The sequence below is a fragment of the Bactrocera neohumeralis genome, chromosome 3 (genome assembly GCF_024586455.1).
Source record: "Bactrocera neohumeralis isolate Rockhampton chromosome 3, APGP_CSIRO_Bneo_wtdbg2-racon-allhic-juicebox.fasta_v2, whole genome shotgun sequence".
Lineage (NCBI taxonomy): Eukaryota > Metazoa > Arthropoda > Insecta > Diptera > Tephritidae > Bactrocera > Bactrocera neohumeralis.
In genome coordinates, this window is record NC_065920.1 from 6,751,179 (window position 1) to 6,766,485 (window position 15,307).

The 15,307-nt window shown below is 40.1% G+C and overlaps 1 protein-coding gene across 1 annotated transcript in view; it reads right to left on the reverse strand.

Annotated features, from left to right (window-relative positions):
• LOC126754062 (homeotic protein ocelliless) overlaps window positions 1–15,307 on the reverse strand; it is a 98,757-nt gene that overhangs the window by 12,641 nt on the left and 70,809 nt on the right. The window contains 1 exon segment of the mRNA XM_050465939.1: window positions 14,878–15,281. Coding sequence (XP_050321896.1) covers window positions 14,878–15,281 — 404 coding nt within the window.

Here is a 15,307-nt window from a genome sequence, read left to right on the forward strand (position 1 = left end):
TTGCCAACTGCGAAAAGTTTGACGACGTCAGCAGCCAAAGTTTGCACCTCGCTCATGCCTCACCTCGCGCAAGTGCTTGCACCGCATGCAAACAAAGTGTTGATCATGTGATTTTAATTTGCTGGAATTTGCGGAAAGTATTAAATCTGTGTCGCGCTTGAGTTCACACTTAATGAAGGGAAACTTATGTGGGTACATACATATATATATTTATATATGTCATGAATATTCAGCAGAAATGCCTACCCTGCAGTAAAACGTAATATTTAGAGGCCTAATAAAGGTTACATCACTACGAGGCGCTCCAGACAATTATTGAAGAAGTTATTGAAGAAGTGTAGTTTAACCCAAAAACTAGTAGCAGAACCCAAGTTTCAGCCTTAATGTAGAGTACCGCAGGAATGAGAAGTAAAGTCTAAAAATTTTATGAAACCGCTTGGTTTATAGAAATATGAGCGAAAACCAAGTGAATACTCGCCTCACTAAGGAACATGTGAAAGAAGTTGTTCAGTATTGGGTAGTCGAAAAAGTATTTTCGTATTTTGTCCAGGTGCGCTCACTTCCCTTCTGGAAGTTCCGATGTGAAAGATGCACCTCGCTCTGATCGACATATTGTTGAAAAAGTCGATGAAAATATGGAAAAGATTGACCAGGACCGTCACCTAAGCAGCCGTGACATCGCTAAGGAACTTAACATTCATTATCAAACGGGTTTGTACTATTTAAAAACGGCTGGTTACAAAAAGAAGCTCGATGTTTGAGTATCACATGAATTGGCTGCGAAAAAATTAATGGACCGAATTAACATCTGCGATTCTTTGCTGAAACGAAATGAAATCGAACAATTTTTGAAACAAATGGTAACAGGAGACGAACAGTGGATCAAATATGACTATAATGTGCGAAAAAGATCATGGTCCAAGCGTGGTGAAGCTCAAGAAATCGTCGCAAAGCCAGGATTGTCGCCTCGAAAGGTTATGCTGAGTATTTAATGGGATTGAAAAGGAATCAACCACTATGAACTGTTCCAGCCTGGTCGAACGATTGATTCTGCATTTTACTGTCAATAACTGATGAGACTGAAGCAAGCAATCAAAAAAAAACGGCTAGAACTGATCAACAGAAAGGGCTTCGTTTTTCAACAGGACAACGCTAGACCACACACATCTTTGATGACTCCTCAAAAACTGGGAAAGCATGGCTGGGAGGTTTTGATGCATCCACCATATAGCCCTGACCTTGCACCATTGGACTACTATCTGTTTCGGTTAATTCATTACTCCCTTAATGAAGTAAAGTTGGCTTGAGGAGAAGCCTGTGAAAATTATTTGTCGCAGTTTTTCGCCCAGAAACCGGCAAAGTTTTAGACTGATGGAATAATGTGTCCAGCGGAAAAATGGCAAAAAGTGGTCAACCAAAATGTTACATATTTGTTTATTTAATTATTAGTATAAATATAAACAAAACATAAGTTGAAGTTTGATTAAAAATACGAAAAGACTTTTTCGATCACCCTATATTTTACTCAAGTCACCTATATGTATTTGAAAAAAGTTGTTCATAGACGATATGCAATTAAAACTAAAAATACTTTTAAATAAAAAAAATATTAACCGCGGCTTGTGAAAAAAACGAAAGTTCAGTCAATAAAAAATCACATAGAGAGACACTTTGTTATTGTAATATGAGAAACTATTGTTTATAGAACACAATTCTGAAACTTTTTCAAAATAAGTGTATAAATATTAATGAATTATAACAAAAATGTACAATTTTGGAACAAATTTTGCTTTAAAGTTCAGTCTCCTTGGCAAGTAGTCCATGCTCCAACCCTTTTGGACCAGTTTGGGTTGTATTTCAAAAATGTTTGCTTGCTCAGTTGTTGAACAAGCACATGTGAATGTGAATGAAAAAGTATAAAAACTAATTAAAATTTTGTTGGGTAAAAAGTTTTGCAAGAAACAAAAAGACGAAATTATGGAGTACCGCAGGGCGTATGAGTGATGAAAATTGCATTAACACATTTTCAACGCGAGATTATGTGGAATTGTTTATTTTGTCCTGCTTTTATTGAAGCGAGATTTTTCGAGGGAGTTATTAAATATTTCACTGTCATTAGCAAATAAGGGGGGGTTATAGGGGGCAGGAGAAACTACGTTAAATGTCACACTTTTGGTGTCAACCCGGGTCCTAAGAAGGGCTTAGATCAGAAATTTAACTAAATTTTTTGATTTTGCGCAAATCTTGAAACTTAGTGCCGTTCCGAAAAGTTTCTACGAGTTTAGGTAAAAAAATTTATAACTCCAAACTGAAACAGAGTTTTTAATGAAACTCTTCTTTATTTATTTTTAATTGCGAAAAATAGTTTTCTACCAGCAAAAACTTAAATTGCAGTCATTTTCTACACACGTATACACGATATCTAACCAAACTTAAAAAGAAATTCATATATGCACACCTTAATAATTTATTCTAATTCGAAAACTTAACCAGCAGAAGCTTTTACAACAACTACTCGCTCACTGCAGACACCAGCACAAAAGCATACACGCTGCCAGTGTACATACACATGCATAGTATAAATATTCAATGCAACAGCTTTGATGTTCCCATACGGCAACTCCGCCCTCCCCCTGCCGCCTGCCGCCTGCTCTAATAACGACGTTCGGCGAATGCAAACGAAGCATAACTTAATTTAATATGCAAAAAATGATTAAATTTCTTAAAATTTTCAAACCCACCAAAAGCAAGGGCGGGAGTAGAGAGAAAGCAAGTACAACAACAACAGCAACAACAAAAAAGAAAGTAAAAACGCACTAGTGGACAGTAAAGTGAAATTGGATTTTCATAAAAGTGCCGCATGAGAGAAGATGTGAGCCACTGAGGGAGTGGTGGGCAGCAAGCGGTTGTCAGGCAAATTTGCTGCGTTTTTGGAGTTAGCATACTTTTTTCAATTTCACTTTTACTTTTTTCATTTGTGCTGCCAATTGAAACCGCGAATGGAAAAATGTAAATTTAATAATTCTCATTTTTTCACTTTTTATTTTCTGGCGACATGATGCGACCAGGCCAATCTCTGTAAATCTGAAAACTGCTTGTAAATCTCTGTTTGATGTGTGTGTAAGCGAGTGTGTATATGTGGATAATGCTTGCCTGGCGTCGGATTTTTTATGTGAATATGAATATGGATGCGCGAACGTTTGGCGGTGACGCTTAGTGGTCGCCGCGCGATTTGCTGTTGGTGACTGGCTTTTGGCCAAAAGCTTTTGGTTGACAGCAAATTTTACCTTAATGCGGTTAGCTGGTGTGCGGCGCATTTTAAGCGCGATTTTTGGAGTTTTATATTTTATTTTCATTTTTTTTTAGGTGGTTGGGTGCTTTACGGCAATGAAATTCAGCGACTGCGGTTCAAGCGGGGTTGTTGGTGTGTGCTTATTGGTTTGCTGTGATTTTTAAACTCCCCACCGATATGTGACATGTGTGTTTCACATAATACTTAAAGCTTACATGTACTTTTAAATCAATAGGCAATAATTTATATATTCTTGCAAGTTGTTGCTACAGAGCATTATAGTGTTGTTCACCTTACGGTTGTATGCATCACATAAAACTAAGCGAGATAGATATAGGGTTAAATATATATAGTATAAAACATCAGGTTGACGAGAAAAGTTGAAATCCGGTTGACTGTCTGCCTGTCCGTCTGACCGTGAAAGCGGTAACTCTAATAAAAATTACGATATATTAATAAAAGTTAGGCGGAGTTCGTAGATGAGCATACTCAGACCACTGCCATGCTATTATCATTAGAAAATAAAATTCATTGACATTTATGATTTGAATATTATCTCTTTGAAATGGTGGCCGTGGCTACGTCTGAGATGATCCATCCATTGAGTCCAATTTTCGATGACTCGTTCAAGCATTTCGTCTGGTAACAGACGAATGACATGGGTGATGTTTGGCGCCAAGGCCTGAGCAAGCATAAAGTGAATAGATGTGAAGAAGAAGAAGATTGTCCAAAAAGACTTTAAACTTTACATAGCCCCACAATAATAAGTCTAACGGTGTAATACCACACGATCTTGGTAGTCAATCAACCGGCCCAAAACGTGAAATTATCTGCTAACCAAAATGTTCTCTCAATAAATCCATTGATTGATGCGATGTGTGGGAAATGGCGCCGTCTTGTTGAAACCAAATGTTGCCGAAATCACGAGCTTCAATTTCAGGGATTAAGTAGTCGGTTATCATGTCGCGATAAAAGTTGTCATTGACGGTTACGTTCTCACAGGTGTAATTTTTGAAGACATAAGGTCAGATGATTCCACCGGCCCACAAATCATTGAGCCAAAAATGGGCCTCGTCGCTGAAAAAAATTTGTCTCGAAAAGGTCGGATCTCCTTGGAACTTTTTAAGAGCTCATAGTGTGAAGCGATGTCGTTTGAGAAGGTCGAGCGGTTTCAGTTCTTGCGCATCTGCTTCACACTTAAGATCTCGACGTAAAATGCGTCAAGTCGTTCCATACGTCAGTCCGAGTTGCTGCGAACGGTGCTCTACGGTCTTCGTGTACACTCTCAGCAACGGCTGCTATATTTTCTTCCCTGCGTGCTGAGCGTGGCCAATTCTGTCGAATGTTATCCAATAATGAGTGCTATGTTTCGAGATGGGTGATGGTGTTGCATAAGTCGAATGAAGAGCGCGAAAAACATGATTTACAGAACGTGAATTTTTGTAATGAAGTTGATCTGTCGAAAAAAGGCTATTGAAAAAAGTACCTCCCCTTGGATCACCCGTCATATATCTTAAAATGCCGTTAGCAATGTAGTGCGATTGGTTTTCAAATTCCATTGCGCTTATAACTGGCATTACAAATAATTTAATAAATAACTCTTTATTTATTTGATGAAATTTGTTCTTTATATTGCCATGATGTCTACATAGGCCACTCACTCCTCTAACGGCCCAAACACAGCACTCATACCCATACATACACATCTACTAGAATTCCACCTTAATATGAACATTTTATTATTTGCACGTACCTACAAAGGTATATATGTATGTACATATATATTTTTGTAATCTCATATTCTCACAAGTCCTCGCATGCCTTTGCTTTGCACTCGTCTTCCTATGTACCAGGGGCTTGTGAAGAACTTAAATGTTTACGTATAATTAAGCACTCATCCTTTTGTCGTAATTAAATTTTGCATGTGCACATTCCTATTTTGCACCGACAAAATTTTAGCCTCGAGGCTCGTCGGCCATCACGGTCGTGCCAACATGGCAGCTTTAACAGCAGCGCAAGCGAACGACTTTGACTGTGATGAAGTGCTGTGTCGCGACAAGTCCTCTTAGCCCCTCCTGCTCGCTTTCCCTGCCTGTCTTCGAACAAATGCGTTCTACAAGGGAGTGTGTTGAAGATATGCAGTAATACATACATATATTAATTTTTCATGTAGGAATACACTCTAAGTCCACGCTTCATGAACAACAACATGATGTGGGGCTTGAACCATATAAGTCACATATGCTCAGACATATTTGCATGCATGATAAGTATATAAGATATATTTTTACACAAAAGTTGACCTGGTCTAATAACGCAGCAAGTTCCGATACTTTATTATTAACAATAACAAATTCCGGACCAGTTTGAGAGTAGTTATGCATCAAAACACTAAGTCTGGCATCATCACCAAACAACTGGTTGCAAAACTAGACTTCGAGGCACTGTTTTGGAGTACGGCATTGCATTTACAACGTGGTTACGTCAATCAGACACGTAGTGGATAGTAATTGGGGCCGCTGCGAGGCAACTCTTCAACATCATTTTTGTCTTAATTAAGACATTCGCAGGTTGAAGTGCTTATGTACATAGTTTCTCTTCAAGCGCCTGTCTTTTGTACGAGTAAAATTCAAGTGTACATGCTTTAGTCAAATTTTAAACGAATTTCGCTGAGAAAAGGACTTTTTGTAGTTTCATATGCTAGAAAGTATGCTACAAAAAGCCGAATATTGCAGACTGATCCTACACAAAAAAGAACTAGCTATCAGAATAGATGACTCTCTAATACCAAACCGAGTATAAATCAAGTAACAGTTGTTAAAAGACCGTGGAGAATAGCGAAGGAAAGCCAATTAAAAGGGATGGAAAAGATTGTGGTCAACCATATGAGACCGACGGAGCTGAAAATCGCACCCCTACATGCCAGTCAGCACACGTACAGAGCAGGCAGACACCACACACTACTCACGGCTGATCTTCAGGATTCACTGGATAATGCCGAGATTGCGATATGCGCATTTCTTGACACCGAAGGTGCTTTTAATGATGCTGCGTCTCACGCAAGCGTGATCAAGGCACTGGAGAAAAGGAACGTGGCGGCTCCAGTATGCAGATGGATAAAGGCTTTACTGCGTCGTAGGGTAGCTGAAACCATTGTGGGAAGTAAGATTCGTCTTAGTACTCGAGGGGCTGCCCACAGGATGGAGTTCTATCGCCCCAGCTATGGAGCCTAATAGTAGAGAGCTCACAAACAATGGGATTCGGTGTCAAGGGTACGCCGATGACATTGCCATAATGGCGCGAAGTAAATTTAAGAACACTCTCTGCGACATAGTTAAGTCTATCAAAGGGTAGGGTTTAATTTCAACCCATCAAAAACAACCATTGTCCCTATTACAAAGTTAAGATCTCTTCCGGGCTTGAGGCCCCTAACACTCGGAGGTAGGGAGTTTGAAGTGTCTAAAGAGGTTAAGTTCCGTGGCCTCACATTAGATTCAACCTTACAGTGGAGGAGGCACGTGGATTTAACACTGCCCAAAGCCACCAAGTAATTCATAATGTGTTGACGCCCAGCAGACAGATCCTGGGGCTGCAAGCCAGGTATCACAAAATGACTGTATACTATGATCGTGAGGCGATAGAGAACATAATGTAAATCTATAAAGGAAGGCTCTATGGGAAGACACACCACTGGCTCTTCTTCCAAGGGACGGCGTTACGAAGAGGGTTAACTTTACAAAGAAATTCATAGTTACTCTCGACAGTAAGGAGGAGTGTATAGGAATGCTGAACCGCCTATCAGTTTGCAACCGTGTATACCTAATCTGGGCATAAAAGGGTAGCTGACAATGTGCTGGCCGACGAACTGGCCCGCTCTGCGGAACCGCCCACGATGATGGGGTCAGAACAATGCATTGCGTTGGGGCGCCCACTATAAATAAGGTGTTCGGCACGGAAGAGAGAACAGCATTGACAGCAGGATTGCATCATGCCAAGCTACTTCTGGGAGGGTACAACATTACAAGGTTTAAAGAAATGATCAACCTCCCCCTGAGACAATGCATTTCGCCTCCAATTGTCATGTTTTCTGCGACATGGAATACAGAACACCTGATTGCCCAACAATTTGCAGGCTCATCTACGGGGCAGGCACATTACCCCAGTCGCGCAGCAGGCAATGTCAACACTGTCTTCTATAAGAGAAGGCGACATGGAACTCCAAAAATTATGGAGTCTGGTTAATAAATAGACAACAGAAAGTGTTTAAGTTATTGTTACACAGAATAACCTAAACTACAGTCTCAGCGAAATACTATTATTTGGATACTGAAAGAGCACTATTAGTTACCCATATTTCAAGCAGAAGCTAAATATTTATCTAGTTTACTTCTCTTCCACTTCGGAATAATCGTGAGCTAATCATTCAAGTGAAACGAAATTGCCTTCTTTATCGAAATCGCACTTCACTTGATTAATGAATTATGTGCCGCTACATTATACAAACCGAAAATTAACATTCGAAAAAATGGCGGAATAGAATAAACTGGCCAAACGGATTTCCGTCAAACACACGGTCAATAAAACGAATATCATGCAACCGCAACAAAATATTCTTATGAAAATTGAAAAAAAGTCAATTTTTTACACATTACAACAACACAATAAACGAAATAAACATAATAATTGTGGCATTGAAGACAATTTACAACAAACGCCAAGACAAGATTGCAAACGTCGAAGGAGGGAATGAATGAATAATGAATTGGAAATTCAAAAATCACGAAAATTTTGCTGAATTTGGCTGGCGAATAATTGTAGTAGCGAACTAATGATGATATTATGCAGCGCACAATTGGGGTGACACCCTCTTGTAAGTCAAGCGATTGCTGTTGTTGCTATTTTTTATTTCGCTATTTTTTTCGAATTGTATTTTGGTGTGAGATTAGCAGAAGAGCGCTTCAGCAAGTATCAGACACAGCAGGCACATGTTTGTTTGTGTTATTGTTGTTGTGGTTGCTATTTCCACTTGAACGCCGACAATTGTCAAATCACGCTCAATTGTTGTTATAATACATTACTATTACATAAACTTGCAACATAGCTTGTATAAGTGTGTGTGTGTGTGTGTGTGTGTGTGTGTGTGTACTTAGCAACCTTCTGTCACATTGGCAGTCGAGCTCATGCACCAATGTGTTTTTGGTAGCTATCACTATTACAACAAATAACACGCATCGTCGTCGTCGTCGCAAGCATGCACACCGGAAGCGAACTCCTGTGGTTAAGCTGTTTTTTAGTGGCTGCGCTGATGAGGCAACCCGGCGCGCCATAAAAGGCGAGAAGTTGGCAATAATGCGCTGCATGCGGTCCGCTTGTCGCGCGTCTAACTGTGTTTTGCCTAACCGTACAGGCGTTCGTCCTTCGTCCTGCGAGCAATAAGGTCTATGAGCTTGTGGAAAGTGATGCTTCTTTTGTGCTTGGATCGACATACGCTTTTGCATGCCGCAGTGTTTGTTTTTTAATGAACTCGAAACACCCTTACTTACGCCCAATTAAATCTGCAAGTGGCAATGCCACCGAACGGCACCAGTATCAGCACCAAGGCCTTGGGTGTGTAGTCCGTGTAAGGCGGTAGTTGGTTGGGTAGCAAATATGGGTTGGAAAAATATGCACCGCTGTGATTGTTTTTGGTGGCATGTAATTGGTGAGCAGGGTGTTCTTTTCAGATTTCAAAAAAAAAAAAAAAGAAAAGAGAAAAACAAGCCGACTTGCCTTCAGTGGGTTGAGGAGTTTGAAACTCGGAATTTGCGAAAGTTCTTTTAAAAGAGTGTTGGTATTTCGGAACTGGACATAAATGTAGAAGTTTTTGAAATCATTAGAATATACAACGAGCTTCTTCGGGCCTGACAACACAACTCTGAACTTAATTCTTCCATAACTTGACAACCTTCTTAGCTTGATTCTTCCTAAACTTGACTTCCACTTGTTTTTTATTCTCTTCGGGTTTTTTTAGAGACAGTATATTGCGCAAACTTCTTCAACAGCGGATAAGAAGAGATTTCCTCGTAAATTTTCATTCTTCAAATATCTCTGCAGTGAATCCGTTAAAAATTCTATGAGAAATCAATCTCATTAGTTTGACCTATTTATACCACTATGTAAAAAGATCCAAAATCAACACAAAGGATCCTCAAAAACTCGATTCTTATACTGGCCTACCAACTCTTAGTAATGTCAGATGGAGGTTGAGTTTAAAATGAAATGTTATACAGGACGCCAACGCTTTTTGCGAATTGTAAGAGCGACTAGATATCTAAGTTTGGTACTTCGTCTAGTCCCTTCAACTGCGAAGACGAGTTTTAGATGTTGGATAGAGGCATAGGAGCTCTTCCAGCGTCTCTCTTTTGTCTACTTCTCGACACTTTCTGCATGTGTCGTTACATACGTTCATCCGGTTCGTATGTGATGGCAGTAGGTTACGACCATTCAACTGGCCGGCAGCCCTTCAAGGCCATGTGAGCATAAAACACGCAAGTTTTCCTTCGGTGCTCTTGCTCATGATCTTGGTGATGCTGTAGGTACTTAAGGCATTCCATCTCGCCGTGATCCACCTGTCAACTCTATCGCAAATTTCATTGTATACCATTTTTGTTACTTCAGTATTTCCTGTACTGGTTCGGTAGCCAAATGTGTGACACTTTTCGCGGTCTCAACCACTATTTCGTTTCCCGGGATTCTTTTTTGCCCTGCAAACCAGTATATTGGCAGCCGCTACACCAGCTGCCTCCCTGCTTCTAAGGACTACTTTGACGCAATGCGATATGAGATTATTGGCTTAATTGTCGCCTGGTTATTTATCCTCTTTAGGCTGTTTCCTGCGTTGTTAGCTTCAGCCGCCTGCCTGACCACAGAGACTTCAGTATGGAAGATACTGCAGTATTCCGCAAGCTTAAAGGGTCGCCTAAGAACCAGCTCCGAGCTCCCATTTCGTTTACCATTTGGATCCATCTGTGCAGATGTTGTAAGTTTTCTCAAGAGAGTCCATCCTTTTTAGTGTGACCTAAGACCTTCTCTCTCAAATAAACTCTGAAAGTTTGTGGCCTAATTTATTTACCGACCCCATGACTTGTTGAACTAGTTGAACTATTCCCGAAGGCTTTTGTGGAGAATTCACTTAGTGCCACCTGTCTTTTAGCTGATTTTTCTGTATAGCCTGCTCCTTTAATGTCAATTGATGGCAGATTTAGTAACCTTTCTAATGCATCCGCTGAAGTTGTCATCAGGGCTCCTGTAAGGATCCTCTACAACTCTAGTAATTCTTCCAAAAGACCTTCCCTCAATATGGGTATACTCAAAGGCGAGAAGACTTACTTCTCATATTACTACGAATTACGAAAAAAGAAGTAAGTAGTTGGCTCAACATTTAAAAGGAAACAGAAAAAGTCGTCGGAAGAAGTAACCTACCAACAACAACTCTAGCAGACGCCCATTAAATATAAATTTGTCCAAAGCATGGCCATAAATTAATCACATTTACGTCAACATGGCTATTTTCGTAAAGAACGCTTCATTAAATCACAGTTGACAGCTTTTGTGCGAGTGCCCGTCTGTATCCATACATCCATAAACGAGTATATTCGTATATACAGTTACACATGTCCAGCCCACTTAGTCAAATACACCACGTTTCCTTAGGTTTGTTGTCATACTCGGCTTTCCTGTGTTTGTAATTGTTTTCGTTTTTATTCTGATATCAGCTTGTTGTTGCTTTGCTGTTGTTGTTGTCATCGTTAACGTCATCAGTGCAACGCAAATCTCATTCCAGACATTTTAATTGTCATGAATTTCTAAGTAGTTAACCATCCCCTTGCGCACAATATTAGCTACAAGAAATGCCAACAACAATAACAACACGAGCAAGAACGATTAAATAGCCGACTAAGCTATGCTTCTAACGATTTGCTAATTACGTCCGTGTCATTAAGCCACTTAAAATTAAGCAAACAAACAAACAAACCGGCGAACAGGCAAACAAATTTATTGCGAGCAAGTGTCGCATTTTGTACCGACAATTTGATGAAATACATGCCAACAACATCAACAACAACAACAATAACAACGTCAGGTTATAATGTTGAAAAAATGTCAAAGCGATAAGGAAGTACCAGGAAGCATTTGTAGAGCAGCAGCAGCGCAGGCAGACAAAGGGAAAGTGAAGTTGAAGGAAGCAAACAGCAGGCAAAACAAAAAAGAGCCCAGAAACGGTAGCAAGCGACAGGGAAGTGCAGCAAGGGGCGGCTGTGGAACAACCCTCCGTCCACACACACGCACTTACAAGGGCGCATTTAGGTGGAATTTTTTTCCAACAGCGCCAGCAAATCTGCGACAATCGGTGTCAACCCTCGCATCCTTGCAATGTAAACATTACTAAATAATAATAATATGTGCTCAGCGCTCGGCCGATGCGCGGTCACTGGTGTGACGCAGCGGGCGGGGTGTAAACGGTAGTATAATTGTTATGTGGCAATGGTTAAATTAGCAATTGATTATGAAGGATGTGAGCGACCAGCGGCAGCAGCAAACAAAAAGCAAAGCGTAAACATGCTGGAGAGCCACTCGAAAGCTAAACAAGTTGAGGAAAATAAAAACAAACGGAAATATGAACTAAAATGCTCCAATTAACGAGAATTGAATTTCGCGAAGAGAAAAAGGGATAACTAGGAGAGTAAGCAAGGACTAGATACGGTTCGGAAGCGAACCGAAGGCACTATAGGCAATTGCAAGAATATAAGAGGTGCAAAATATTTCGAAAGATATGTTAACATTTTTTGAAAACATAGGGAAGCTCACCGAATGTAAAAATTGAGGCTTTCTAAATCCTCTATAATGAAAAGAGAGTGTAGGAAATCTACCTAATTCATATAACTCACTTTAGTATCGGTAATCATTATATGGTTGATCGAACCAACGAACATCCTTTTTATAACTTTTTATTGGCTTAGGAGAAGCTTCTAATTAATTCCGGCAAGAAGAGTGTTCCGTCATACTAAGAGTACCAAATTGCATATCAATACCTTTCTAAGTGTTTCAGTCCAAACTCAAAAGTAGCAAAATAATTTTAACTTTGGCAGAATTGAAGCTTCCCTTCCACAAATGCATTTCTAATAGGTTCCGACAAACCGGCACCTTCTTGAGAAGAAACGGGCGTGGGCAAAATTTCAGGTCCAAAAAGAGGTACTTTTTAATAGCCTTTTTTTGACAGATCACACGTGAGTCGTGTCAATTTTTGTTCAGTACTGGTGCGCATTTCGCTCATGGGTTCTTGAAAAGTTTCAATAAGATCCTACGTTTTCGATCCAAATGTTCAGCGATTAGACCAATTTTTGGCTGGATTCCAGAAACCGGTGGAATCAACGGTCCATATTTCTTCAAAATGATGCTGGCGAGAACGTTCCTGTCAATGGCGACCGATATCACGCCACGATAACCGACCATTTGATGCTTCAAATTGAAGGCCGCGATCTCGGCAATATTTGGTTTCAACAAGACAGCGCTACTTCTCACACATCGTATCAATCAATGGATTTATTGAGAAAACACTTCGGTGAGCAGATATTTTAACGTCTTGGGCCGGTCGATTGGCCACCAAGATCGTGTAATATCACACCGTTAGGCTTTTTCCTGTGAGGATATTTAGAGTCTAAAGTCTAATCGAAAAATACCGCTAGTAGTCGGGAACCTCGAAATGGATCACCCTTTATTTTATAGAGTACTTGATGTTGCCTTCTATATCTTAAAAACTGCAGGGTGAACCCTCCTAGTTTTTAAGGTTCTGAAATAATTTTTATAGAGTATCTTTTTACAATTTAAATAACTAACGTTAGACCTAAAGCGATGCTAAATCAAGTTGGGCCGAGACGGCTCAAACAGCTTATTGAAGGACCACTTAAGACACTTTTTGAAAATATTCAAATTTTTTCGTGAACTCTCCATGTCATTTCTCACCGAAAACTTTTGTTCGTCAAACGATTTTCTTGATTTATATAACAACATAATCTATAGCAATCAGACTCGTTAAAAGCTTTTCTTATCCCCGTTAATCGATATGTCTATAAAAATATGATTTTTTCCACAATAATCTAAAAGACTTCACTTTCACTCGCAACATTTCTTAAATACTTTGCTCTCCATCGCTTTCATAGCGCGCTCTAGCCTCTGCCTCTCAATAGGGCGGAAATGTGTCTCGGAACGTTTACCACCGTTACTAAAGAATTTTCGCCATTTACCAAAGCATGATTTCCTGCTTGCTACCTCCGCTAACATAGTGTGAGCGTCGACTTTGCTTATCTGCTCATCGGACACCCTGCTGTTACCCTCTGTCCACACCGATCCATTCGAAATATCGAAAGATTTTGTTGCTGTTGTGCCGGAAACAGCATGCTCTGCGGAAACATTAAGCGCAAACTTTTGTCTGTACGTCGCGTCGAGCCTTCGCCACGTTTGATTCCACATTAGTCGTTAATGACTTGGAATTGCGTGCACGTGACCAACATTTAAACGATACTCACCGCCTTCTTAGTTAGATGGGCGCAAATAAATCCAAAAACTCTACTGAGAAAGTGAGAGTTTGTGTGAGCGAAACTTATTGTTTAGACAAAATTATTTGCTCCACGACAAGGATAACTTATGGCAGATTTGTAAAGGTGGAGAGTTAATCCATTAATGTGGTAATTACTGTATCGTGTACGTGTTTTGTTGTGATTAGTGAAAATGAAATGACGGTAGATTTTTCCGAGCAAAGGTGAAAGGGAGGCAGTCACAGAATCTTCTTGGTTTAATTAAAGTACGGCTCCCAGCAAGAGTTCGTAGCATCCTTGAATTGCTTATTCTCAGTATGGGGAGAGTTCAGCCGATTTTTTAGTTCGTAGATAGAGTTACTCATATAGATTCGACGATCACTTTGTCTTTTTATGTCTTTTTAATTTCATTCTTAAGAGTATATATGAAATACCAAAAGAAAGAAAAAACGCTGTTATACCCTACTTTTCGACAGAGATTCTGTCTTCACTATTTTTTCTTTACAATACAACCCTTGAGCAGAGTTGTTTCCATGACAATCGGTCTATCTAGGTAAACGAAACGAACCTGAATTTATACTTGGCCAAGAAATATTACTTAGATAGTTCCATTTGAGGAATCTTTCTGTCCCCACAATAATAATAACTGGTTCCATGCTTCCATTTTTGAAGACAAAAGCTTGTGCAAGGTATAACCACAACTCTTCATCTTCTGCATTAGCCTCGACCGAGTTTCGACTACGATTTTTTTGGAAAATTTATCGATACAAGACACATAACCTCAATTAATTCGAAATGTTGTCGGACGTAATCAAAAATAACTGAATATTGTTTGAGACTTTGCGGTTAATTAGAAGGGTCTAAAATCTAGTTTTTCACTAGATATTTATCCGCGAATTTATGTATCGATCTAACCTGAAATCATGTACTTCTCTCAGAAGCAATATTTTTCAACACTGCAGTTCAACAAAATATTTCAATAGAAAGTTAAAAAAAGATGCAAACACTCACCTATCACCACCGAAATTCCCGAAAATGTGACTACCAAAAGTAGTGGGCGTGCTGTGTAGCGCCGATGTGGGCGTAGTGCCGGACGATGTACGCGAGGTCAACGAAATCGGACCGCCAACTTCGATGGGCGAATCGGTATGACGGGAATTCGAAGTCGGACTATTGGGGCAATGTTGAGGCGTGGCGCGCGCACTGGGCGAAGGCGAACCAGCGCTTATCGAACCGACCGATTGCGAAGCCGATTGTGTGGTAAGCTGTGTCGACGAGAGCGGACGTTCATTGTCTGAGTCAATGGCATGCGGACTGGCCGATGGCGGACCGGGACTGTGCGAGCGACGCAACGATGGTTCATCATCGTCGATTTCGCCAGTAATGTCAGGCGAGGACTCGCGACTGTCGTGCAACTGAAAGATGAAATTAAATTATTAGA